Here is a 22,644-nt window from a genome sequence, read left to right as displayed (position 1 = left end):
ATGCTCAAAAGTTTACATACAAATGCACACCAGGGTATTTGTCTCACATAAACAGTAACATTTACAAACCAGTTTCGCTTCATAGTCATTTTTGGCAAATTTATTTGTAAGACTTTTTGTTATTTCACTTATTTGTTCTTTCACAGTAACCATGACCATAATTTTTCACTTACATTTATGCATGGTAGGTACTTTCACACTATTACATTCAGACTTTGAGTACAACTTTTAAATATTTTAATATGTGAGACATTTAACTGAATAAACTGAATAATCCCACATCTTCCCATAGATAAGATTTACAAACATGACAATTTTTTAACTAAAGCCTGTAACGTTAAAATAGCTCTTATGTAATAATGAATTATATAATGTATAGTTTAATCTATGTATAGCCCTTAAAGTGTAATGAGTTAAAGATAACCAAATAAAGAGGTAGGAATTTGTTTATCTTAATAGACCCAAATCAGGAGGTCATGAAATCTAAATCAGCATAATATTTAATAGCTATTCAGGTTTACTAGCTGTACAATATCAGTGGAAATGTTGTTTTAGATGCTTTGGCTGTCTTCAGGGGAGTCCTCTGTGAAAAGAGCCAGGGTGGTGTGGTCAATGGGGTTGTATATGATGCTCTCCACCTCTCCGCCACCATTGGTTGCCTTCTGAAAGTGGATCTCCAGGTGGTCCTGCAGATTCTCTAGTTCCATAATGTCAGGAATGCCTGTAAGTTTAACTGTGCGCAGGCACATCGAGTTGCGGTTCTGAAAGTGAGAAACAGTAGGCTTTTAGTTCGATCTGCATTGATCTTAATAGCAATTTGTATTTGCATCATGAAAAGCAACTCCTTTACCTGAAGTCGTGAAATCTCGCCATTGAGGAATGGAGTGACTTTTACTTTGTGTGTCTGGTTTTTCATGAATTCTACTTTATGTTCCAGTTGGTCTGTAAGACCTTTGGCAACTAAAGGCAGATGGAAAAGCCAATGGGAATTAAAAACATCGTGGATAAGGCTTTTAAATCAAGCAAATTTAGAAAAACAAACCATTATTTTCTGTAAAGGTAATGACCACAGTGCCAGAATCATGCAGCATGTCTACATCATCCACATCGCCGCCTCCATGTTTTTTCTTTGCAAAATGGATCTGCAGTTTGTCTAGCAGTTTGTCCTCAGGTACTTTATTTGGCAGATTAGAGACTAAAATTCTGTGTGGGCAAATCTGCGTGTCCATCTAATAATTAAAAAAAAAAAGATGTCGGACCATCTTAAATCATGAATAGAATCCACCTAGGAGGTCTCTTTCTTCCCATTACCTCAATATAGGTTGGTACAAGGAACTGAATTGGTTGAGCCTGCACATTAATGGTACATTCCCCGAGCTGCACTTTATGCTCCTTCAAACTCAAAACCTTTTGAGCCACTAAAAATCAGGTAAAAAGGTAAAAATTTAGATTTCCAAAAAGAAAAGAAAGCCTATATTGTAATGCTCTATTTCCAGGTGTGACAGAAAAGGTTTTTCTGACCTCCCTCATCCTCAAAGGTGATCAGTGCTGTCCCGCCCTCCATCGGATAAACTATGCGGGGATTTGCATCAAAGCTCTGACAATGTGCACCTTCTGCCGTCTTTCCTTTAAATACAACCTTCTTCTCAGGCACTGCTGTAGAGACCTATAGAGCAAACAAAGATTCAGCCTCAAACTCGGTGAGAATTTAAAATAGCCTACAGACTGATCTTAGATATTTAGATGGGTATATAATTCATTATTTAGGAGATGAAAAGTAATTTGATAAAATGAGTCCACAGAGACTGAAGCTTAGGTTTGACTATGTTTCCTTGAAGGTCCTACTGACCTCAGTTTTTTGTCTTAGAAAGTCATTTTTCTTCTCCACACTTTCCAGCTCCTCCTTCATTCGCATGATTTCTGTTCTGAGTTTTTCCTGTTCCTTTTGTGAAGTGCTCAGTTTCTCCTGCACAAATTTGAACCCATTAACAAACAAGAATTATGGAAAAATATTTTCTTCATGAAAATGTATTAGATGTATTTAGACACACCTGCTCTTTCTCCAATCTCTCAGTACGTTTTTTGTCGTCTACCTCAAGAGAATTTTTTTTGTCTTCAGTGCGTTGTTGAAATTTCTTAGCAAAGGTTTTGTTGTTTTCTATTCCATCTTTAATTATTTCATGCTCCTTTAATAAAGCTTCATGTTGACACTGTAGACAGACCAGAGGACATGGTAAGTAAGGCTTGTTTTTATGTTTAGAGATGTCCAGCATTTCAACCCTGTACCCACCTTGCATTTGTTGATCTCCTTCTGTATGTTCTCCAGGGTTCCCATAGAATCACCATTAATAAGGGAGAAATCCTGGGAGTTGACAGACAGAAAAACCACGTATTCATCATTGTAATTAAAAATGTATAGATGTGAATAAAAAAAATGTTTTATAAGTACCTTTACCTCGGTAGACATCTGACGTAGCATTGACGTAACCTCTGAAAAAATTAGACATTGCTGTTATAGGCCTACCCCCCAACATGTATTAAATGAAAATCTGGAAGTAATGTTTTTTATTTAATCTTTATATAACGTTAGTCATTTGTGTTGTGTGTCATCCTGTTAATAAAGAACTGAGCTAAAACCCGAAACAGGAAACGACCTCAAAATTGTTGTTAAAAGAGAAAACTGCTTTATAAAACTTTATATTTTAAAATTACAAAGTGTAATTGAATGCGTTATTTCACACAACGTTATTTAGTCTAGTTAATTTTGTGACATTAAACACTTTTACTTTCTAGCCTACTGCGTCTGTCACAGCAATTCTTTAACAAAATAGGACGTATAGTAACTAAAACAATTTAATTAAAACTTACAAGAAATTGTCATTAAAACTCTCTTCTGTTTAGAATTAAGTATTTTATGCCTAAGTATAAATAAATAAACAGACAAAAGAAATTCATACCGTAAATAAGAAAACCACAGCTCACACTGCTTTCGCTTTCGTTTTTGTGGATTTGAGGGGCGTCACAATTCTTCCGCAAGTGCAGTTCACAGTTAAAAATAATCTTGAAACTTAACGTCTTAACGTTTTTTTTTTACTTTATAATTTGTCTTTACAAACAGTACTGTAGCAACAAAATGGTGCATTGATTTAATATATGGTCATATTTTTAAAATCTGTAAACAATAACATTCATATTTAGACTTACATCATATTATCCTTTTTATGGTAATTTATTACTTACTTTGTAACGTTATTACACATTAATAGATTATGTCTGAACATTGGGAAGTTTTAAACTGTACATATGTTTTAATTAATACTTGTATAAATATTAATAAAGTTTTGTTAGTTTTGATTATCGGGAATACACTTTATCCCTCCCCCTTGGAAGCTTCACCCACCTGTACTATGAGTCACAGCAACTGTAAACATGGAGCTTATTTTTTTATAGGTTTATAGTCAAAATAAAATGTCACCAGGTCCAACAGTCTACTACTTTAGAGGTGTTATGATGATATATACCCTTATGAATTTTAATCCATACTCATTTCACTTTTTATGTATTTAAATTTGTACTTACAGGTATTTTACCCGCTTTAAAATCACGAGATAGACGACACGACACGCCTCTTTTCAGTTGACTGATACATTCACATAGGCGGAGTTAAATCTCTGCATTTAAGAAGCATACTTCTCAATATTAGGATAACCCCAACATCGCTTGAACGCTGAGAGGAGACACAGTAGGTCTGATATTTCATTGTTTAATTGTCGTTTTAAATGCAAAAAGTTGAATGAGTTTTGCCTATTGCACTGTGAATTAGCCTAGTATACACTGGGACTGGACTATTTGTACTTGTAACGCGTCATGCGTTGCTAGAGGAAATGGTTTTCCTACTGTAAATGGGAAACCTGAAAAACCATACTTAAACTGTAATTTAAACCATTTTTAAACTGCTTGCGTGTCCTTAAATATTTTTTATGTAGTAATTTTATCTATTTTTAATTTATTTTATGCAGCAAACTCTGAACTAATTATAGTCAAATGTTTATTTATTTGACTAAAAAGTTTATTTCTGCTTGTATCCTGTAGCCTGCTCCAGGTATCTACGGACTGGTCACCTGCAGCTGTTCTTGCTTAACAATCCACTTGTTAATTACATGTTAATGTAAGTTAACCCAAAGAGTTCAAAAGATGTTTATTTAGCATAAATAAAAAAAAATTAAAATATAGAAACAGAGTAAAAATGCTTTTCTGCAATATTTTGAGGAAGAAAAACCAACTAAAATGTAACAATTGTATCAGTGGAAGTAAAAAAAACCTTGCCCCATTTACAGTTCCTCATTTTTATCTGTCAAATAGTTTGCTATTATAAATACATCAGCCATCATAAGGTTTATTTGGCAAACCTGTGGGGAATTTCCAGTTATCAAGTAAAGAATCTGAACTTTTTTTGCCTGATGGCACCAGTGTCCCCAAGCTAACATACTAAACAAAGCTTAAGAGTATTTTCATTAAAGTGATTTTTACTGTAGGAATGGCTAAATGACAAAGTACATTTCCATTCAGTGATTTCTTTATCTTTTAAAATAGCCTACTTTAACCTTTTAACATGTATATTCTAAGTGTTTCATATCATTGTATGTGCGTCTTTCCTTTATCATGTGAAATAGGAAGTGATACACAGTGGTTAATGCAAAATACTTTACAAAATATGGGAACGGAAAATAAACTCAAAGTTAAGAGTGAAGTATACAGTGCAGGATACTTTTAAAACGTTTTCTTAAAGTTTAAATGCTAGGAACTGTGAATCTATCTGGGATATTCTTCAAACCTTTGAGTCCTGATAACTGCAAAATATTGTCTTTATTTTCCATTATATTTCAGATGTTGAAACTGATAGTAGGCTTAGCACTCGTGACCCTGGTTGCTTGCTTGCAATGCTCCAACAATGATGTCTGTGAGGCAGGCCAGACATGCTGCCAGGCTCCCTCTGGAGACACCAGCTGCTGTCCCTTACATCATGTAAGAGACAAAACAAACTAGATATACTGTATATACTATATATGTGTGTGTGTGTGTGTTAGTGTCACCCATTTTACTCTCAAGCCAATAACCTTAAAAAAACCTACACATACACACATACACCATGTCAGCTCATTTATATGGAGTATGATAAGGCAAACAACAATATGCAAATCACTTTTCTAGTGAACAGCGGACAAGAAGTAGTTCCAGGGCTCACTACACTTTACTATTTAACTGCTTTGTTATTCAGAAAGCTCAAGGAAATAAATCCTCAGTTAGGGGTTTTCTGTGTGTACTATCAAAGGGATGTTTACATTGTGCATGTGTGTGTTATAGGGAGAGTGTTGTGAAGACCACCTGCATTGTTGTCCTGAGGGCATGCTCTGCCAAGTAAAGGACTCTATGTGTCAGAATGCCACACATTCACTGCCATGGGCGGAGAGGTTGCATGCTGAACATACAAGCCTTTCCACAGGTCTATATGCTTGCATCAAACATTTTAGAACATTATCAGGCGGTTAGCTTCAGCATTAAAGTCCCCGTGACACGGAAGTTCAATCGACTTTACTTCTTTACTGTGTTGTGATGTATTTTAGAAAAGTAGGCATTTTATTCAGAAATGGTGTTGTCTGTATCTTCAGACTCTGATATTCCCTGTGATGGCACTGTGACATGTTCGGATGATTCCACATGCTGTAAGACTAAAGAGGGAGGATGGGCCTGCTGTCCTCTGCCAAAGGTAATTCATCATATTACAGAATTTTGCAAGTAGCTTAGCCACTTCTATAAATTATTCAGTTTATAAACATCTCTACAATACATATACTGTACCTACCTTTATATACCCCTATTTAGAATATAAGATTTTTATGTTAATTCCGATGTGTGTTTACTTCCTCTGTAGGCTGTGTGTTGTGAAGATTTTATTCACTGTTGTCCTAATGGAATGAAATGTAATGTGGCTGCTGAGACATGTGAGGACCCATCAGGCTCTGTACCCTGGTTTGAGAAGATACCAGTTCAACCAATCAGCAGTCAGAATATGGGTGACACAAAATGTAGGTCAACAGAGCAGCTACTAAATCCAAACTTAAACTAAACTTCACTAAAACACACAACGTTTTACTTTTCTAACTGGTCCTTAATTAAACAGTTTATGTCATTTCCAGTGTCTTCCACCTCTGATATTCCCTGTGATGGCACTGTGACATGTTCGGATGATTCCACATGCTGTAAGACTAAAGAGGGAGGATGGGCCTGCTGTCCTCTGCCAAAGGTAAATCTCTTATCAGGATATATTACAGAATTTTGCAAGTAGCTTAGCCATTTCTATAAATTATTCAGTTTATAAACATCTCTACAATACATATAGCCTACTGTACCTACCTTTATATACCCCTCTTTAGAAAAGATTTTTATGCTAATTCAGATGTGTGTTTATTTCCTATGTAGGCCGTGTGTTGTGAAGATTTTATTCACTGTTGTCCTAATGGTATGAAATGTAATGTGGCTGCTGAGACATGTGAGGACCCATCAGGCTCTGTACCCTGGTTTGAGAAGATACCCGTTCAACCAATCAGCAGTCAGAATGCGGGTGACACAAAATGTAGGTCAACAAAATAGCTACTAAATCCAAACTTAAACTAAACTTCACTAAAACACACAACGTTTACTTTTCTAAATGGTCCTTTATTAAACAGTTTATTTCATTTCCAGTGTCTTCCACCTCTGATATTCCCTGTGATGGCACTGTGACATGTTCGGATGATTCCACATGCTGTAAGACTAAAGAGGGAGGATGGGCCTGCTGTCCTCTCCCAAAGGTAAATCATCTTATCAGGATATATACCAGAATTTTGCAAGTAGCTTAGCCATTTCTATAAATTATTTAGTTTATAAACATCTCTACAATACATATACTGTAGTATACACCCCTCTTTACAATACAAGCATTTTATGCTAATTCAGATGTGTCTTTACTTCCTCTGTAGGCTGTGTGTTGTGAAGATTTTATTCACTGTTGTCCTAATGGTATGAAATGTAATGTGGCTGCTGAGACATGTGAAGACCCATCAGGCTCTGTACCCTGGTTTGAGAAGATACCAGTTCAACCAATCAGCAGTCAGAATGCGAGTGACACAAAATGTAGGTCAACAAAATAGCTACTAAATCCAAACTTAAACTAAACTTCACTAAAACACAAAATGTTTTACTTTTTTAACTGGTCCTTAATTAAACAGTTTATGTCATTTCCAGTGTCTTCCACCTCTGATATTCCCTGTGATGGCACTGTGACATGTTCAGATGATTCCACATGCTGTAAGACTAAAGAGGGAGGATGGGCCTGCTGTCCTCTCCCAAAGGTAAATCACCTTATCAGGATATATTACAGGATTTTGCAATTAGCTTAGCCATTTCTATTAATTATTTAATTCATAAACATCTCTACAATACATATACTGTAGTATACACCCCTCTTTACAATATAAGCTTTTTATGTTAATTCAGGTGTGTGTTTGCTTCCTCTGTAGGCTGTGTGTTGTGAAGATTTTATTCACTGTTGTCCTAATGGTATGAAATGTAATGTGGCTGCTGAGACATGTGAGGACCCATCAGGCTCTGTACCCTGGTTTGAGAAGATACCAGTTCAACCAATCAGCAGTCAGAATGTGGGTGACACAAAATGTAGGTCAACAGAGCAGCTACTAAATCCAAACTTAAACTAAACTTCACTAAAACACACAATGTTTTACTTTTCTAACTGGTCCTTAATTAAACAGTTTATGTCATTTCCAGTGTCTTCCACCTCTGATATTCCCTGTGATGGCACTGTGACATGTTCGGATGATTCCACATGCTGTAAGACTAAAGAGGGAGGATGGGCCTGCTGTCCTCTGCCAAAGGTAAATCATCTTATCAGGATATATTACAGAATTTTGCAAGTAGCTTAGCCATTTCTATAAATTATTCAGTTTATAAACATCTCTACAATACATATACTGTACCTATCCCTCTTTACAATATAAGCTTTTTATGCTAATTCAGGTGTGTGTTTACTTCCTCTGTAGGCTGTGTGTTGTGAAGATTTTATTCACTGTTGTCCTAATGGTATGACATGTAATGTGGCTGCTGAGACATGTGAGGACCCATCAGGCTCTGTACCCTGGTTTGAGAAGATACCCGTTCAACCAATCAGCAGTCAGAATGTGGGTGACACAAAATGTAGGTCAACAGAGCAGCTACTAAATCCAAACGTAACCTAAACTTCACTAAAACACAAAATGTTTTACTTTTCTAACTGGTCCTTAATTAAACAATTTATGTAATTTCCAGTGTCTTCCACCTCTGATATTCCCTGTGATGGCACTGTGACATGTTCGGATGATTCCACATGCTGTAAGACTAAAGAGGGAGGATGGGCCTGCTGTCCTCTCCCAAAGGTAAATCACCTTATCAGGATATATACCAGAATTTTGCAAGTAGCTTAGCCATTTCTATAAATTATTTAGTTTATAAACATCTCTACAATACATATACTGTACCTATCCCTCTTTACAATATAAGCTTTTTATGCTAATTCAGATGTGTGTTTATTTCCTCTGTAGGCTGTGTGTTGTGAAGATTTTATTCACTGTTGTCCTAATGGTATGACATGTAATGTGGCTGCTGAGACATGTGAGGACCCATCAGGCTCTGTACCCTGGTTTGAGAAGATACCCACTCGTCCTAGAGAAGGTCTAGGGTCACATGAGAATAAGAGTTGTGACTCCAGTCACTCTTGTCCTGAATCCAACACTTGCTGTAAGAACATAGATGCAGACTGGAATTGCTGTCCCATGCCTGAGGTATGGTGTAAAGTATCATTCTTGTAGGTAGCCCAAACAGTAGAGCTAGCAATTTAAAAAAAGTATATGTTGAAATTACTTTATGTTGCGGTATAAACGTGTTTGCCGAAAGCATAAGTATGTCTCAAAGAAAAATGCAAATGATCTAATTCTGTAAGAGTAACCAAGTGAGAAGTAACACACTGCATTTTCATTTTTTCTATTGTGTCTCTGTTTAAAAGTGTGATGATAATGATTTTCAACCAGTTATGTTTAAAACAGATTTAGATTTTTTAAGTAGCATTTTTTTGTTGGATATTTTGTGTTTTCATTTTGGATTAACAGCATTATTCACAAATATGCATTAGCAGTGATTTATAGTGCATACACGTTAGGGTTTTAATGTTCCTTGAACCTCATATTGAAGTGTCACAAATTTTACCCTATTGGTCCTCGATGTTCCCTTATCGATGTTGCTTTTGTAATCCATCCTGCTCCGTGTTACAACCAAAAGGCAGACAACTAGATGTTTTCGGCTAGTTTTTTCGAACAATAGCATCAATACAAATAATAAATCATCTGCCTGCAGGCTGTGTGTTGTTGGGATCATTTACATTGCTGTCCTCAAGGCTTCACTTGCAACTTCATAACACTCACCTGTGACAATGGCGGCACCTCTGTGCCCATGACAGTCATTATTCCTGGCTCAGCTAAGGAAGGTCACAGACAGACACAGCATGAGGAAGTGAAAGAAGAAACGGGAGTGAGAAAGTACAATAGCAGGGTGCCATGTGATGCACAAACTTCCTGCCCAGTTCATACCACTTGCTGTTTGATTGCAAAAACCAGCAAATGGGGCTGCTGCCCGTTGCCTGATGTGAGTGTGAATTAGAAGTTCAAACCGAGGTTTCATCCTTATAAACATCTCCTAAATTTTGCCAGTCACCAGTGGAAAATAAAACTTCTTGGTGGTTGTTTGTCCGGTTTTTCCATCATGCCTGTTTTGCTAGATTTGGAGACATGCTGTTGCATGCCATTAAATCTTAAACTTTTCAGAATAGATACTTCCTTGTTGGCATAACAGTGTGATGCAGCCCTTACTTGCCTTATCACACAAACAAAACTCCTAAGCAAAATGCCAAAGATAGATATACACATTTTGTTGCTATTTAAAACATAAATGCAGCATCATATTTTCAGTGGTTAGTCTGTTTTTTTTTTGTCATCTAAATGCATTGCTTCCTGTGTTTTAGGCTGTATGTTGCAAGGATGGAGATCACTGTTGTCCAGCTGGCTATGAGTGTGATGTGAGCAAGGTGACCTGCGTCAAGAGAGGTGCTGTGATTCCTTGGTACAAAAAAATTGCTGCCAAGAGCACTCCAGCTCCAAGCTCTGACCTTGGCGATGTTAAGTGCGATGATCAGACCAGTTGCCAGACGGGATACACCTGTTGCCGTCTTTCTTCTGGAGATTGGGGTTGCTGCCCTCTTCCTGAGGTAAGTACTGAATGTTTGTTGGGATTAACTATACAGTATGTGCTGTTTGTTCTGACCCAGTTCGATGTATATATTCAAAATCAATATATCCAAACTACTTTTTGCATGCATAGGCTGTTTGCTGCCCAGATCATGAGCACTGCTGTCCCAAGGGTTACACGTGTGATGCGGGTGGGGACTGTGTGCAAAACACCTGGCTGCAGGTGGACAGAGTCCCACTCACCCACACTGGTGGCAAAGAGCAACAACCAATCAGCTCAATAAAGGACATTCAGTGTGGTGATGGACATAGGTGCCTTGATAGTGAGACGTGTTGTAAAACCTCTGAGACCACCTGGGCATGTTGTCCATCTCCAAAGGTAAAGTATAGTCTCGATGATGCTGGGTAGTGAATTCCACTTTTTCCTCTTTCACTTATATAAAAAGAATTACTGTTAATTAAAGGTGAATTATTTATTTCATTTTACTTTTTTTTTACTATAGGTAAAATATACATATGCACTATACTCAGAAGCTAATTTCTCAAACTTAAACCTTTTTTATAACTTTATGGTAGTCATTATACAATGTTAATTTGCACTACATGTCTGAACTAGGTGTTAAAAAGGCATAGTTCGGACAAAAATGATATAAAATTGATAAAAACTATGTAAAAAGATTTACTCACCCCCAAGCATTCCGAGATGCACATGTCCATCATTCTTCAGACAAAACATTTTCAGTTATTTTAGAAAATGTCCTAAGTCTTTCAGTTGTTAAAATATAAAGTTACGGGGTATGCTCCTTCAAGTCCAAAAAATGTGCATCCATCCTTCACAAAAGAAATCTAAATGGTTCAGGGGGTTAAACAAAGGCCTTCTGAGGGTAATCCGTGCGGTGTTGTCAGAGAAATACTTTATAAACGAAATAGCTTCCAGTAACACCGCCATCTTAGACTCCCCTGTATTCGGGAGAGAGTATCAGCGTAGTGTATGACAAATGTGCGGGGGCACTGAGCAGCAGCAGAGAACCCTCCGCAAACTGCATACACTCTTATCTAAATGTGGATGGAACTAAGATGCTGGCGTTACCGTAAGCTATAGTTACTTTTGTTTATAAAGTTTTAAATATGGATATTTCTCTGTCAACACGGGATGGATTACCATCAGAGAGCCTTTGTTTATCCCCATGAAGCCGGTTGGATTACTTTTGTGAAGGATGGAGGCACATTTTTTGGACTAGAAGGAGCAGACCCCATAACATTTCAACAACTAAAAGATCTAGGACATTTTCTAAAATAAATGAAAATGTGTTCGTCTGAAAAATGATGGACATATGCATCTCAGACATCTTGGGGGTGAAATCATGGGTTTAATATCATTTTTGGCCGAACTGTCCCTTTAAACAGCCATATTTCTTATGTACAAGGCGTAATATGTGAAAATCCCTTTGTGGGTTTCTTATGTATATATAAATATAAAAAAATTACCATGCTGTCTCATAACCCCAGCTCTATTTAAATATTGTACATTTAAATGCCAGGCAAACCGGAAATGTCTACTATGCAAAAGTTCCCTTTCTCAACCTTCCACTTTCCCTTCTCTTTTCTTTATTTCTCTATCTAGGCTGTGTGTTGTGATGATATGAAACACTGCTGTCCTGCCGGATACACGTGCGGTAAGGATCGAGTATGTAGTAAACCCAAAGGCCTCAAATGGAACAGCTGGGGCAACTAGAGGAGGTTTTCCCCAGAAAAGAAATGAGCTGTTTCTACGAAAACACAATGCCCCACACCTCTTTCAGTGTGGGTTTTTTTAAATGTGGGATTTTTTTAAATGTGACTAATCAGTGCAAATAAAAAGAGAAGTTAACATGTTATTGCAGTTCATTGTATTTGAACAGGATTTTTGTGTGAAAGCTGGACATGATGGCTAAAATAACTGTCAGTATCAGTAATACCTTCTTTGACTAATTTTGTTGTACATGTGTCATTACTGTAAAGTGTGTAGCCTACATATACACAGTAAACAAACTACTACATACATGTGAATAACACATAATCAGTCTCTGCCCTCTACTGGCTGCTTTGAATTTATGACTCAATAGCAAAAGTTGACTAGTCCCTATATGTCTTGGTTTCCAACGCTGTTCATAGGCCTACTTAACATATAAACATTACGCCTTATAAAAACGATTACTTGACAAGGGATAAGTATTTAAATAAATTACTTCAGATATGGTTTCTTATTTTCTCTGTATCTCCATATTGCAGGTCAGGTACATCATACACAAGTAAAATCACTAACTGTACAAATGATTTCTGTAATTTTCCATTGATCTAAATGATTGCTGTGATGATTTATGCTTCGTAACAGATAATTAAAAATTATGTCTTGAGTAAAATGCGTCATTCCAAACTATATACGACAATTCTGTCCTTCTTTATTTGTTTTTATTCTTTTTTATTTATATATATCACAATTACAAGTACCAGCAGATAGATAGATAGATAGATAGATAGATAGATAGATAGATAGATAGATAGATAGATAGATAGATAGATAGATAGATAGATAGATAGATAGATAGATAGATAGATGAAATCTCTGGTGGGTCAGTACAGTGCAAGGAATGTGAGTGTGGGACTAATATCGAGGCGTTGTAGTTTAAACAAAGAAGAGTAAATAATAAAGCCGAGCCCGTCGATTTATAACTGTGCGTTCTGCTGACGTCATCACGTCACTGACGTTTACATCCGTCCCATAGATCATGAATCTGTAGAACACATTGATGGACCAGCGCGTGTGCTAGAACTCTGGTGAGGTGGTTCCATATTATCGCGAGATCTCACTCAGTTCGATTACGTTGCAATGTTGTTTGCGAAGACGTAATCGTAAGGATACGCTGTAATACTGCGGTGCACCTGCTACGGCGATCGTTGCGTATGTTTTGGATTCACATTGAATAGTATTGGGTATTGTGGATCAGTTAAGCTCTCTAAATCTCTAAACAGCGTTTAGGGACAGCTAGGCTGTCAATCTGTCAGTCCTATGTCGACGGAGGACTTGTCCACTTCCGACAGCGAGGCTGCCTTCGCGGGAGCCGGGGAGCGCTGGGCGCCTGTTGGAGCCGTGGCCAACCCGGAGGATGAGCTTTGGAAGGGAGCCTCGCAGTCTGCCTCTGCGTCCTCCGGCGACACAGAGATGGTAGCGAGACTGAGGAAGCTGGAAGACGAGCAGGAGCAGCTGAATTCATCGCTCCTCGCCTTAACCTCTCACTTCGCTCAAGTGCAGTTTCGACTTAAACAGATAGTCCATGCTCAAAGCGAGGAGAAGGAGAGGATGCTGCTGGAGCTGGAGGAGTTTGCTTTCAAAGGATGCCCTCACGTCGTCGGCTGCAGAACACAGAATGCTCAGATGCTTGAGAACTCTGTAAGTTTGATTGATTTCTGGTGGTATTGTTTCTAAGAACCTAGTGAGCTTCCTACCTAAGGGAGGTAACGTGAGAGAGCTTGTTAGATTTTAAGACAATAATGCAATGTTTTTACGCCTAAATTAGCAGCGATCACATTCACCAAAATTAAATGTTATCTCAGAACAAGTACTTTGTTGCCAGGTGATGAGACTCAATTTAATGCATATTCATCAGTCCTGTTTGTTTTCTAATACAGTGTTTCCCAACCAGGGGGTCGGGGCCCACAGGGGGGCCTCAGAAGAATTCCAAGGGGGCTCCAAGATGACTTAAAATTATTAAAAAAATGGACAAAACAAGCATTAAAATAAGCTAAAACAGGCAACAATCAAGATGATGTTTCTTATGTTTGGCCATTTTAGTAGCGGATATACATTTTAGTAGCGGATATATATTCATTCCAAGTTCTTTTTAATTTTATGTGGAAATATCGAGTGATTGTTATGGGCAACTAGGGGGCCTTGAAGTGAAAAAGGTTGGGAACCACTGTTTGAATACACCTGCTTCAATGCTCGTCTACAGTCTTTGCAATCATACCTGTAATGCATTTACTGCATAACCCAGACCAATTCACCCAATACAATTTCTATATGTTGCTCTTAAAATATAAACAATTTGGCAGCTTCAGTTTTGTTTAAACTTCATTTCTTAAATGGCTTACAAAACTGAACTGGTTAGCATACACAAAATAACCATTTAAAGACGATATAAGAAACTTTTGAAAATCATCCTTAACTCTGTATGAAGTTGTCGGGATGTCTTGTTACTCCTAAGAGTCTTATTTAAATGCCTTTTTCCTTATTTCTTCATCTGCACACACGCTTTGCTCGCAGGATGAACTGGTAAGTACTTTAAACACGAACCTTACATTCAACATCACTGTTGTTGATGCAACTTTAATGATTTTATTTAAGTTATCCCTGCGAGAAAAAATCTGTACTTGGGTTGGTTTGGTTCTGTGAATGGGAGAGAGTGTTAACTTTCTCACGTTTGTCTTTATTTTGCTTGTTTTACAATTTACTACTATAGAGTCTGTTTAATGTACTAGTATTCAAGCTAAATTTGCTTGTGTTTATGTGATCATAATATTTAGAGTGAAAGAGAGAAGAGGGAACATTTGGAAGCTCAGAGACAAAAGCAGAAGGAGTTGATTTTCCAGCTGAAGACACAACTCGACGACCTGGAACGCTTCGCCTACCAGGAGGGCAGCTATGACTCATTGCCTCAGTCTGTTGTCATGGAGAGGCAGAGGGTACTCATTGTCACATAATACCCTCTTGCGCATAAATCTAAAAGTCATTTCAGTGCACCTGATGCACTTTCTATAGATACAAAACTAACACTGCACTTATTCCCTTTAAAGGAATAATTCACTGAAAAATAAAATAAAAACTACTTCATTATTTACTCACCTTAATGCCGCCAGCCTATGTGTATAAGACTTCCTTTCCTCAACCGAACATATTTAGTGTTATATTAAATAATATGCTGGTTGTGCTTTGCACTGGCATTGAATAGTACCGATTTTTAAAGCCCATCCATCATTAGAGAAATTAATTAATCTTAACGGTGAACGAACAGTGAACAATTCCTGTAAACCCATTTTAAATAGTATGCATTTTTGTAATAGGTGATCATTGATGAGCTTATTAAAAAGCTGGATGTGAACTTCAATGAAGACATTGGGAATCTCACACCAGAGGAGCTTCGACAGAGAGTGGATGCGGCCATTGCTCAGATAGTCAACCCAGCCAGAGTCAAAGAGCAACTGGTTGAGCAGCTCAAGACCCAGATCAGAGACCTTGAGATGTTTATTAACTTCATACAGGGTGAGAAATTCTGCTTATGCTGCTTATGCAGTACCCAGCGTAGTTCTTCCTGTTTCCTGTGAAGTAACATCTAGCGGTTACCTAAAAAGTGTTGTCATTCAGTAGTATAAAGGTAGATTGATATCTAAAATATCTCATTGTTACACCTGATTTGTTAGATGAGGTGGGGAATCCTCTTTTAAATGATGGTGTGAAGACCCAACAGGCCCGAGCAGCTGGAACAAACACAAGAACAACTGGAGGAATGAAGCAAGGTTCGTTCATTTTTTATTAGATTTACTATGTGACCACAGCAGCAACAACAATAATCAAGATCAACAAAATCATATTGATGAATAAATGTAAATATATCTAGATTAAACCACCAAATATGTGAATTGTAAGTTATTTTCTCTCCCCTAGTGGACCCTGAACAAGCACAGAGGATCCGTGAAACTGGCCTTCAGCTGATCCAGAAAGCCTTAGCTGTGCTGCAGATCTTTGCTTTGAGCCAGTTTGGATGTGCCGCAGGCCACGTGCCCAACAGTATGTGGACTCAGGGGTGTGAGGCAGAAGATTACGGCCCTCTGCTGCAGAAACTTGAAGGGGCCGTAGAGCGCGTCCGTCTCCAAGCCTCTCGCCATCAGCCCGCCTCTCAGGTGGAACATGTGGTCAGTTACTCCACCTGCCTGTCACCGGGAGGACCTCGGGACGAACTGACCGCTTCTGTGCGTAAAGAACTGGCCATGGCCCTGCGCGACTTGCTGGCCCACGGCTTGTACAGTCCATCCCAGGGCATGAGCTTGGTGCTGGCCCCCATTTCATGCCTGCTGCCCCTCAGCTCTTCTCCACAGAGCCTGCATCCGTGGGAACTTTTCGTCAAATACTATCATTCCAAAAATGGCCGGGCTTTTGTGGAATCCCCCGCTCGCCAGCTCTCGCAATCCTTCAGTTTGCCTGTAGGGGACGGACCTGTGACAGTAACACCAAAGCAGTCTCTATTATGGGCCATACATACGGTGCTTAAAGAGCATGGACGATACAAACGGAGTGCAGATTCTGAGTTCAAGGCTTTAGTGTGCATGGCACTCAATGAGCAGAGGCTTGTGTCTTGGCTCAATCTGCTGTGTAAGTCTGGAACACTAGTACACCCTCACTACCAATCTTGGAGCTACATGGCGCAAACAGGCTTTGAGGGCGCTCTGCGCATTCTGGGTCGCCTTAGCCACCTCAAGTTCCAGCTTCCTGTAGACTTGGCCGTCAGGCAACTGAAAAATATAAAAGATGCTTTCTAAGCATAAAAAACAGTGTGCTGGAAGTGTGTGTATAAATAAAAAAATATATACAGAAGAGTTAATAGGAGAAAAGAGAATGAATGTGGTTTCAATCCTCAGAAGCTTCAATAACATTTTCTATAACACTAATTCCCTGTCTTCATAATGCAAATCATATCAAAAAATAAAATCTCAAATAAATGAGTAATTGGAACCAGAACAGTTCCAAAGTAATTTGGAAATGAATTAACTCATGCACTTTTTTTGCAACTATGCTGATATTGGTCCAGATGCCTTCAGTCACTTCTATGCTATAAGAAGATGAGCAGGTTTTAATATGCTGCATTAATCATACCTCAAGTGAAATTTGCTTGGTTTAGTAACCATGAGCATGTGACTGCCTCCACAACATCTATCCTTCAAATAGATTTGGAATGTCCAGTGTTTACCAAAATCAATCACACTATATTATGAGGATGTATTATTATGTTAACCCTTTAAAAGGGTCATTGTGTATGTTTGAGATCTATGTAAAGTAAATATACACTGAAGGGAAATAGTTACTTTTTGTTTTTAAACCTATATGTAGCTGCCTGCAATGAGGTAAATACAATATAGGAAATGAAGAATGTACTAAATTGCACAACTACACAGCTGTAATCATATTAATGGAGATCAACATGGACAACACTGTCAATAGTCAAACACTGGAATAGTGCATATCAGGTCATGTCTGCCCTGTGCTCTTATCACTCTCTGAGGTGACCATGCATGCTGAAGAGATCTCACCTAGGTCAAATAATACACTCAGGTCATTCAGTACAAAGAAAGAGTGCAAAACAACACTTAAATGCTTTGTATATCAGTGTATTCTCCCGTTCCACAGTCTGTCCCATTCCAGCCTGCTGGTGCTGTACAATTGATTGTAGAAAACTGACACGATTATCGGAATTCTGTGGATGTTCACAGCAGATGAAAATACTGTCAAACAAACAAATCTACTGACTGTGAATTGCTATGCTGTGCGTTGATGCTGACTGAATTATATGGTATATATTTACTCTGCCACTGTTGAGAAGCATGTCTTGTCAATCCTTGTTTACTTCTCTGTAACACTGAATGTACAATCTCTGAAATTGTATCCTGCTGCTGTACCTTTTCTGATTCCACATTCCTTAATAGATTATTTAAATAATGGAGCAGGAGACTTTTCTACCTTATTTAGTAAATAGATTAAGCACTATTTAAATTGGATGCATGTGATTTATTAATGGTCTCCATATGCCCGTCTGATTTAACTTGACTTTATTTTGAAAATAATATATCTGTCTAGCATACTTAAATATTGTTTCGGTTAATCTTAATTCTGTTATATCTGTTAAGGATTTACTGTTATTTTGTGTATCATTGTAAATTTTTTTCTAAAGTGTTCTTTCAGTGACAGACACCATTTCAATTATGGAATTTCAAATCAGTGTCGATTACAATCTTTTTAAAACTGTGCCATCATTTTTGGATGTAATGATGGTGTGTTTTCAGTGAGTTTGTTGATTAAATGTTCAAGATGCGCTTTGAATCTGGTTCTCATTTTCTTCTATTTTTACGCTCTTTGATTTTCTATAAAATATCTACATTACTAAATATTTACATTAAATAAAAATAAATATAATTTTGTTTAAAGTGGTGGGTATAACATTTTAATAGATTTCTGCAGAGATGTCCGCAAATAAATTTTCCGTGTTTAAAAAAAATATAAAATTTTTTGTATAATGCAATAAAAAACTTTTTTGTTGGTGTTTACAGCTATGGCAGTAGAGGGCGACAGTTTTTTCACCAGTGTGCGCGTGCGCATGGGCACTCTGTAGAACAAATCGGCGGAAATACGTCATTCCTCACTGGTGTCAAGGGTCACGTTCGCTCTTTCTACTTCCTTTCCTGTTGTCGTCGGCCATAGAGCACCATCAGTAAGTTTCATATAGGAGAAAATAATCCATGCCCATCAATAAACAAATAAGCACTGCTGATCTTTCTGTCATATTATTTAAAAAGATGATATTCATGGCAACATATTAAGCTGTTTATTTAATAAATATAACGGTAATATTCAGAGATAAATGGCTTAGTAGTCACACCGTTTCTAACATGATAGCATTCTTTCCTTCTCGTCCACGATTGGCGAACAGTCGATGGCAGCGTGTTTTTATAATTGCTGGTGTTTGGTACTAATGATTCTGTATGTAAAAGTTTAAGAAGCATTGTGAAATAATTACAAAACTTGGCGCTATTTGCTAGAACGGTTTATTAGAACAAGTTAGCATAGTGCGGTAAAGGTTAACATACAGTCACGTCTGCTATATGCTTACTTTTTTGGTACATTCACTAAATTGAATAGTAACAAGGTCTACCATAATATCACTATTTAGTTTGTTAAACCGTGTTTGTTGCGTTCGCGTTAGACGTTTTGACTAATAGCAGGCCACTCTGTTTATGGTCTGTAGCTTGCTGCTAAACTTTTAGTATAATAGATTATTTGTAGTAGGATTTTCTTCTTATGGTATCGTTGTAACATATAAGCTCATGTTTTTCAGAGATGGGCAAGTTTATGAAACCTGGCAAAGTGGTGATGGTCCTGGCTGGACGTTATGCCGGACGCAAGGCTGTAATTGTCAAGGTATGTTCATTTAAGATCTCCATCTTACTGTCTGGATGAAACTATGTTTCATGGGAATGACAGTCTTGTGTGATTTTACTGTGCTTTCAGAACATAGATGATGGCACTGCAGACCGTCCATACAGCCACGCTCTGGTCGCAGGTATTGACCGTTATCCTCGTAAAGTCACAACAACCATGGGCAAGAAGAAGGTTGCCAAGAGGTCCAAGATCAAGGCCTTTGTTAAGGTGTTCAACTACAATCACCTGATGCCAACCAGGTATAAACAAGGTTGCTTTTAAGGTTGCTTGATGGTTTTGTGTTTTTTACTGTGAACAGGCTGATGACAGGTTTGTGACTCTAGGTTTACCAGTGTCATTGCACTAATCGGTGGTAAAAGGAAAAGTTTAGAAAAATGAAATTACCCCATGATTTACTCACCCTCAAGTCACCCAAAATACTTATGTCCGTCTTCAGACGAACACATTTCAGTTATTTTAGGTGTCCTAGCTCTTCCAAGGTTTATAACGGTGGAAAACAGGGTCCATGCATTTCAAGCCCAAAACGTGCATCCATCCTTCAAAGATGTAATCCACACTGCTCCAGTGGTTGCTATAGACATTTTTGGGTCAATTTATGTGATTTTGTAAGAAAAATATTCATATTAAACCTTTCAAACCAAAATGAATGGCTTCCAGTAACAATGCTGTCTTGGAGCAAAACAACAATGCCAGTTACAAGTTAAAATAAGATCGAAAACTAAAAAATGGTGGAGATTTTGATATAAGACAAGAGAATATTGAGTTATCCATATCTGTTGCTAAACAACTCACAAAACACTGTTCTCATGAGAGTCTTTTATTACAGATCGTGTGCATGCATCGTACTTGTGCATTCGTTGCTACTGGAAGCTAGTTATTATAGTTTATATAGTTTTAAATATGGTGTTTTTTTTTTAATAAATTGCATTCATTACCTTCAGAAGGCCTTTATTAACCACTCTGGAGCTGTGTGGATTACTTCTGTGAAGGATGGAGGCACTTTCTGGGCTTAAAAGTTGTGGACCCTGTTTTTTACGTTATAAAGCTTATAAAGAGCCAGGACATTTTCTAAAATAACTAAAATGGTGTTTGTCTTAAAGATGATGGATATGTGCATCTCGAATGGCTTGAGGTTAAGTAAATCATGGGTAATTTTTTGCTGAACTTTAAGTGTTTTTTTTATCTTTTTCAGCCATGCCTTGTTGATTGACAATTTTTATCTGTTTGGGTAGTGTTCATGGAGTTTCTGTTACCATTAACAGTAAATCTAGTGGGTTAATCTGTATTGTGCTATCATTTAAAAGAGGTCAAGTTTTAATTAGTTACTTGAAAATCCTTTATCATTGCGTTTCTGTTAAAATCAGAAAATATATCAGGTTCACTGAATATAAATCAGTTGAGTTCCTTGTTTCCTAAAGCCAGAATGTAAAGGGTCTGAAATGAGTCTTTTATCCAGTTGTGATATGATGTGTTTGGTGTGGTCTGTTATTTGGTGTTTAGTGTGTCTGGGTCTTGTTATAAATACACCTCTAATGTAATGGATTCACACATTTGACATTATTCTACAGAAAAGACATTTCATCACAAGTTAAATTTTATTTTTCCATTCATGCTTTTGTCCCATGTGCCATTATTTTCTCAGGTACTCTGTTGACATTCCTCTGGACAAAACAGTTGTGAACAAGGATGTTTTCAGGGATCCTGCTCTGAAGCGCAAAGCCAGGAGGGAGGCCAAGGTTAAGTTTGAGGAGAGGTATGTTTTTGTCACCATGTGCACCTTCAGTATTGCTGCAGCTCCGAGTAATAATTTCACTTTCTATTGTAGAAACCCATGTCAGCAAGGCAAAAAAAAAAAAATCATTTCTTCATTTAGATTTAGGAAATGTTGTGTGATTGAAGTTATATTACACAATGGCCTTGTTTTTTGAAGTGTCTCATCCTAAACTTGCTGATTTTATGCTTGGGTGCTAAATGTGGGAACTGTCTGATCTTGCTGTACACTGGACAAAATATTACAGTGATACAGTGAATAACAGTAAATGTTTTGTCTTACAGGTACAAGACGGGCAAGAACAAGTGGTTCTTCCAGAAGCTCCGATTCTAAGCTTTCGTTGGTTTCGCAAATAAATCTGTAAAAATCCCAAAATAACTCCTTGTCTTTTGTTGACTTCTTGACACTGATTACCTTAAATTATCTCTTTGATAAGTATTGCAGACACTTCTTGATGTGTAAAAATCTCTGTGGCCTGTTGCATAAACTTCTAAGACTAGTCTTAACCCTGAAACGCTCCTGGTTTTTTGTTTACACTTTTGGCTCTTGGGGTCTATATGACCCCAGAATGGAAAGCATAATTATAAGAAAAATATACATTTTCAATAATACAAATAATATATCATTTTTTGGTTTAACTTCTCATCTATACTATAAAGCTGTGTTTTGAGAGATTTTAAGTACTTTAAGTACTACACCATTGGCTTGCCTGGAAAATATCGAAATTTTATGATAATTCACATAAATTATGACCTGAATTTGATTTAAGGTGTTTTTATATATTGATCTAGGTGTTAGGTGTTGAATTCAGCCATTGGTTTTTAGAAAAAAACATAAAAGAATTAATGTTTAGGAATTAAATCATTTCGACCAGCAGATGCCCATAGAGACCCATTCATTTTACTGGATAGGGACAACTGCTCAAATCATTACTTTAGTGATACATTTTGTGAATTTATGTTTATATAAACATTAGAAAGGACATAAAAAAAAACTTATTTCAAATACTAATTTTTTTTTTTTAAGTTTTTGGTGCATTTTTAAATGTCTGTTTTTACATAGTGTAAGTGTGTGTGAGAGAATGTGTGTGAAAGGCAGAGAGAGAGAGAGTACATGTGCGTGCATTAGGTCACACCCCATTAAATCTTTTTTCTGCATTTGTGGCTGATTTTATTTGCCAAATTCTACAAAAATGCTTTCTGTGGCAGTCATGCGTGTGAGAAAGAGTGTGTGTGCGTGAGAAGGAGAAAGAAAGAGCGTGTGTGTGTGTTTGTGAGTGTACATGCGCGTGCATTAGGTCA

The 22,644-nt window shown here is 37.4% G+C and overlaps 4 protein-coding genes across 7 annotated transcripts; 3 read left to right on the top strand and 1 right to left on the bottom strand.

Annotated features, from left to right (window-relative positions):
• Positions 1–84: 84 nt before the first annotated feature.
• On the bottom strand, positions 85–3,050 carry ifi35 (interferon-induced protein 35). 2 transcript variants are annotated; one of them, XM_065273895.2, is made up of 10 exons: positions 2,958–3,050; positions 2,456–2,490; positions 2,291–2,362; positions 2,052–2,210; positions 1,850–1,966; positions 1,522–1,666; positions 1,312–1,418; positions 1,043–1,229; positions 851–960; positions 85–761 (listed from the first exon to the last, which is right to left on the bottom strand). In XM_065273895.2, exons 2-10 carry the CDS (start codon positions 2,477–2,479, stop codon positions 552–554), a joined length of 1,131 nt encoding a protein of 376 aa, XP_065129967.2. In that variant the 5' UTR covers positions 2,480–2,490; positions 2,958–3,050; the 3' UTR covers positions 85–551. The 2 variants fall into 2 exon arrangements, with proteins under 2 accessions (XP_065129967.2, XP_065129968.2); XM_065273896.2 differs by having other exon boundaries at positions 2,450–2,490; positions 2,958–3,016.
• A 547-nt stretch (positions 3,051–3,597) lies between these two features.
• Positions 3,598–12,747, top strand: grna (granulin a). Of its 3 annotated transcripts, none has more exons than XM_065278444.2 (20): positions 3,598–3,746; positions 4,093–4,168; positions 4,888–5,025; positions 5,365–5,503; positions 5,670–5,767; positions 5,933–6,086; positions 6,198–6,304; positions 6,481–6,634; positions 6,745–6,851; positions 7,020–7,173; positions 7,285–7,391; positions 7,560–7,713; positions 7,825–7,931; positions 8,097–8,250; positions 8,362–8,468; positions 8,634–8,873; positions 9,442–9,729; positions 10,106–10,348; positions 10,462–10,707; positions 11,953–12,747. In XM_065278444.2, exons 3-20 carry the CDS (start codon positions 4,888–4,890, stop codon positions 12,061–12,063), a joined length of 2,808 nt encoding a protein of 935 aa, XP_065134516.1. In that variant the 5' UTR covers positions 3,598–3,746; positions 4,093–4,168; the 3' UTR covers positions 12,064–12,747. The 3 variants fall into 3 exon arrangements, with proteins under 3 accessions (XP_065134516.1, XP_065134537.1, XP_065134523.1); XM_065278451.2 differs by having other exon boundaries at positions 3,608–3,742; XM_065278465.2 differs by lacking the exon at positions 9,442–9,729 and having other exon boundaries at positions 3,600–3,746.
• A 460-nt stretch (positions 12,748–13,207) lies between these two features.
• Positions 13,208–18,448, top strand: rundc1 (RUN domain containing 1). Its single transcript, XM_065278526.2, has 5 exons — positions 13,208–13,758; positions 14,892–15,050; positions 15,429–15,627; positions 15,786–15,881; positions 16,030–18,448. Exons 1-5 carry the CDS (start codon positions 13,378–13,380, stop codon positions 16,899–16,901), a joined length of 1,707 nt encoding a protein of 568 aa, XP_065134598.1. The 5' UTR covers positions 13,208–13,377; the 3' UTR covers positions 16,902–18,448.
• Positions 18,449–18,748: 300 nt separating this feature from the next.
• Positions 18,749–21,721, top strand: rpl27 (ribosomal protein L27). Its single transcript, XM_065278535.2, has 5 exons — positions 18,749–18,844; positions 19,469–19,551; positions 19,642–19,811; positions 21,215–21,325; positions 21,628–21,721. Exons 2-5 carry the CDS (start codon positions 19,471–19,473, stop codon positions 21,674–21,676), a joined length of 411 nt encoding a protein of 136 aa, XP_065134607.1. The 5' UTR covers positions 18,749–18,844; positions 19,469–19,470; the 3' UTR covers positions 21,677–21,721.
• The last annotated feature ends 923 nt before the right edge of the window (positions 21,722–22,644 follow it).

The sequence above is a fragment of the Paramisgurnus dabryanus genome, chromosome 3 (assembly GCF_030506205.2).
Source record: "Paramisgurnus dabryanus chromosome 3, PD_genome_1.1, whole genome shotgun sequence".
NCBI lineage: Eukaryota > Metazoa > Chordata > Actinopteri > Cypriniformes > Cobitidae > Paramisgurnus > Paramisgurnus dabryanus.
The sequence above is the reverse complement of the archived record's forward strand: the minus strand, read 5'-3'. Positions and strand labels throughout refer to the sequence as shown.

Coding starts and splice junctions, on each gene's coding strand:
- grna (XM_065278444.2), top strand. CDS start 4,888: ATGTTGAAACTGATAGTAGGCTTAGCACTCGTGACCCTGGTTGCTTGC. Junction 6,305..6,480: donor CCTGCTGTCCTCTGCCAAAG/GTAAATCTCTTA, acceptor TTTCCTATGTAG/GCCGTGTGTTGTGAAGATTT. Junction 10,349..10,461: donor GTTGCTGCCCTCTTCCTGAG/GTAAGTACTGAA, acceptor TTGCATGCATAG/GCTGTTTGCTGCCCAGATCA.
- rundc1 (XM_065278526.2), top strand. CDS start 13,378: ATGTCGACGGAGGACTTGTCCACTTCCGACAGCGAGGCTGCCTTCGCG. Junction 13,759..14,891: donor CTCAGATGCTTGAGAACTCT/GTAAGTTTGATT, acceptor CATAATATTTAG/AGTGAAAGAGAGAAGAGGGA. Junction 15,051..15,428: donor TTGTCATGGAGAGGCAGAGG/GTACTCATTGTC, acceptor TTTTTGTAATAG/GTGATCATTGATGAGCTTAT.
- rpl27 (XM_065278535.2), top strand. CDS start 19,471: ATGGGCAAGTTTATGAAACCTGGCAAAGTGGTGATGGTCCTGGCTGGA. Junction 19,552..19,641: donor GCAAGGCTGTAATTGTCAAG/GTATGTTCATTT, acceptor CTGTGCTTTCAG/AACATAGATGATGGCACTGC. Junction 19,812..21,214: donor AATCACCTGATGCCAACCAG/GTATAAACAAGG, acceptor TTATTTTCTCAG/GTACTCTGTTGACATTCCTC.
- ifi35 (XM_065273896.2), bottom strand. CDS start 2,479: ATGCTACGTCAGATGTCTACCGAGGTAAAG. Junction 1,230..1,311: donor TTGTACCAACCTATATTGAG/GTAATGGGAAGA, acceptor TTTAATTATTAG/ATGGACACGCAGATTTGCCC. Junction 762..850: donor GCGAGATTTCACGACTTCAG/GTAAAGGAGTTG, acceptor TCTCACTTTCAG/AACCGCAACTCGATGTGCCT.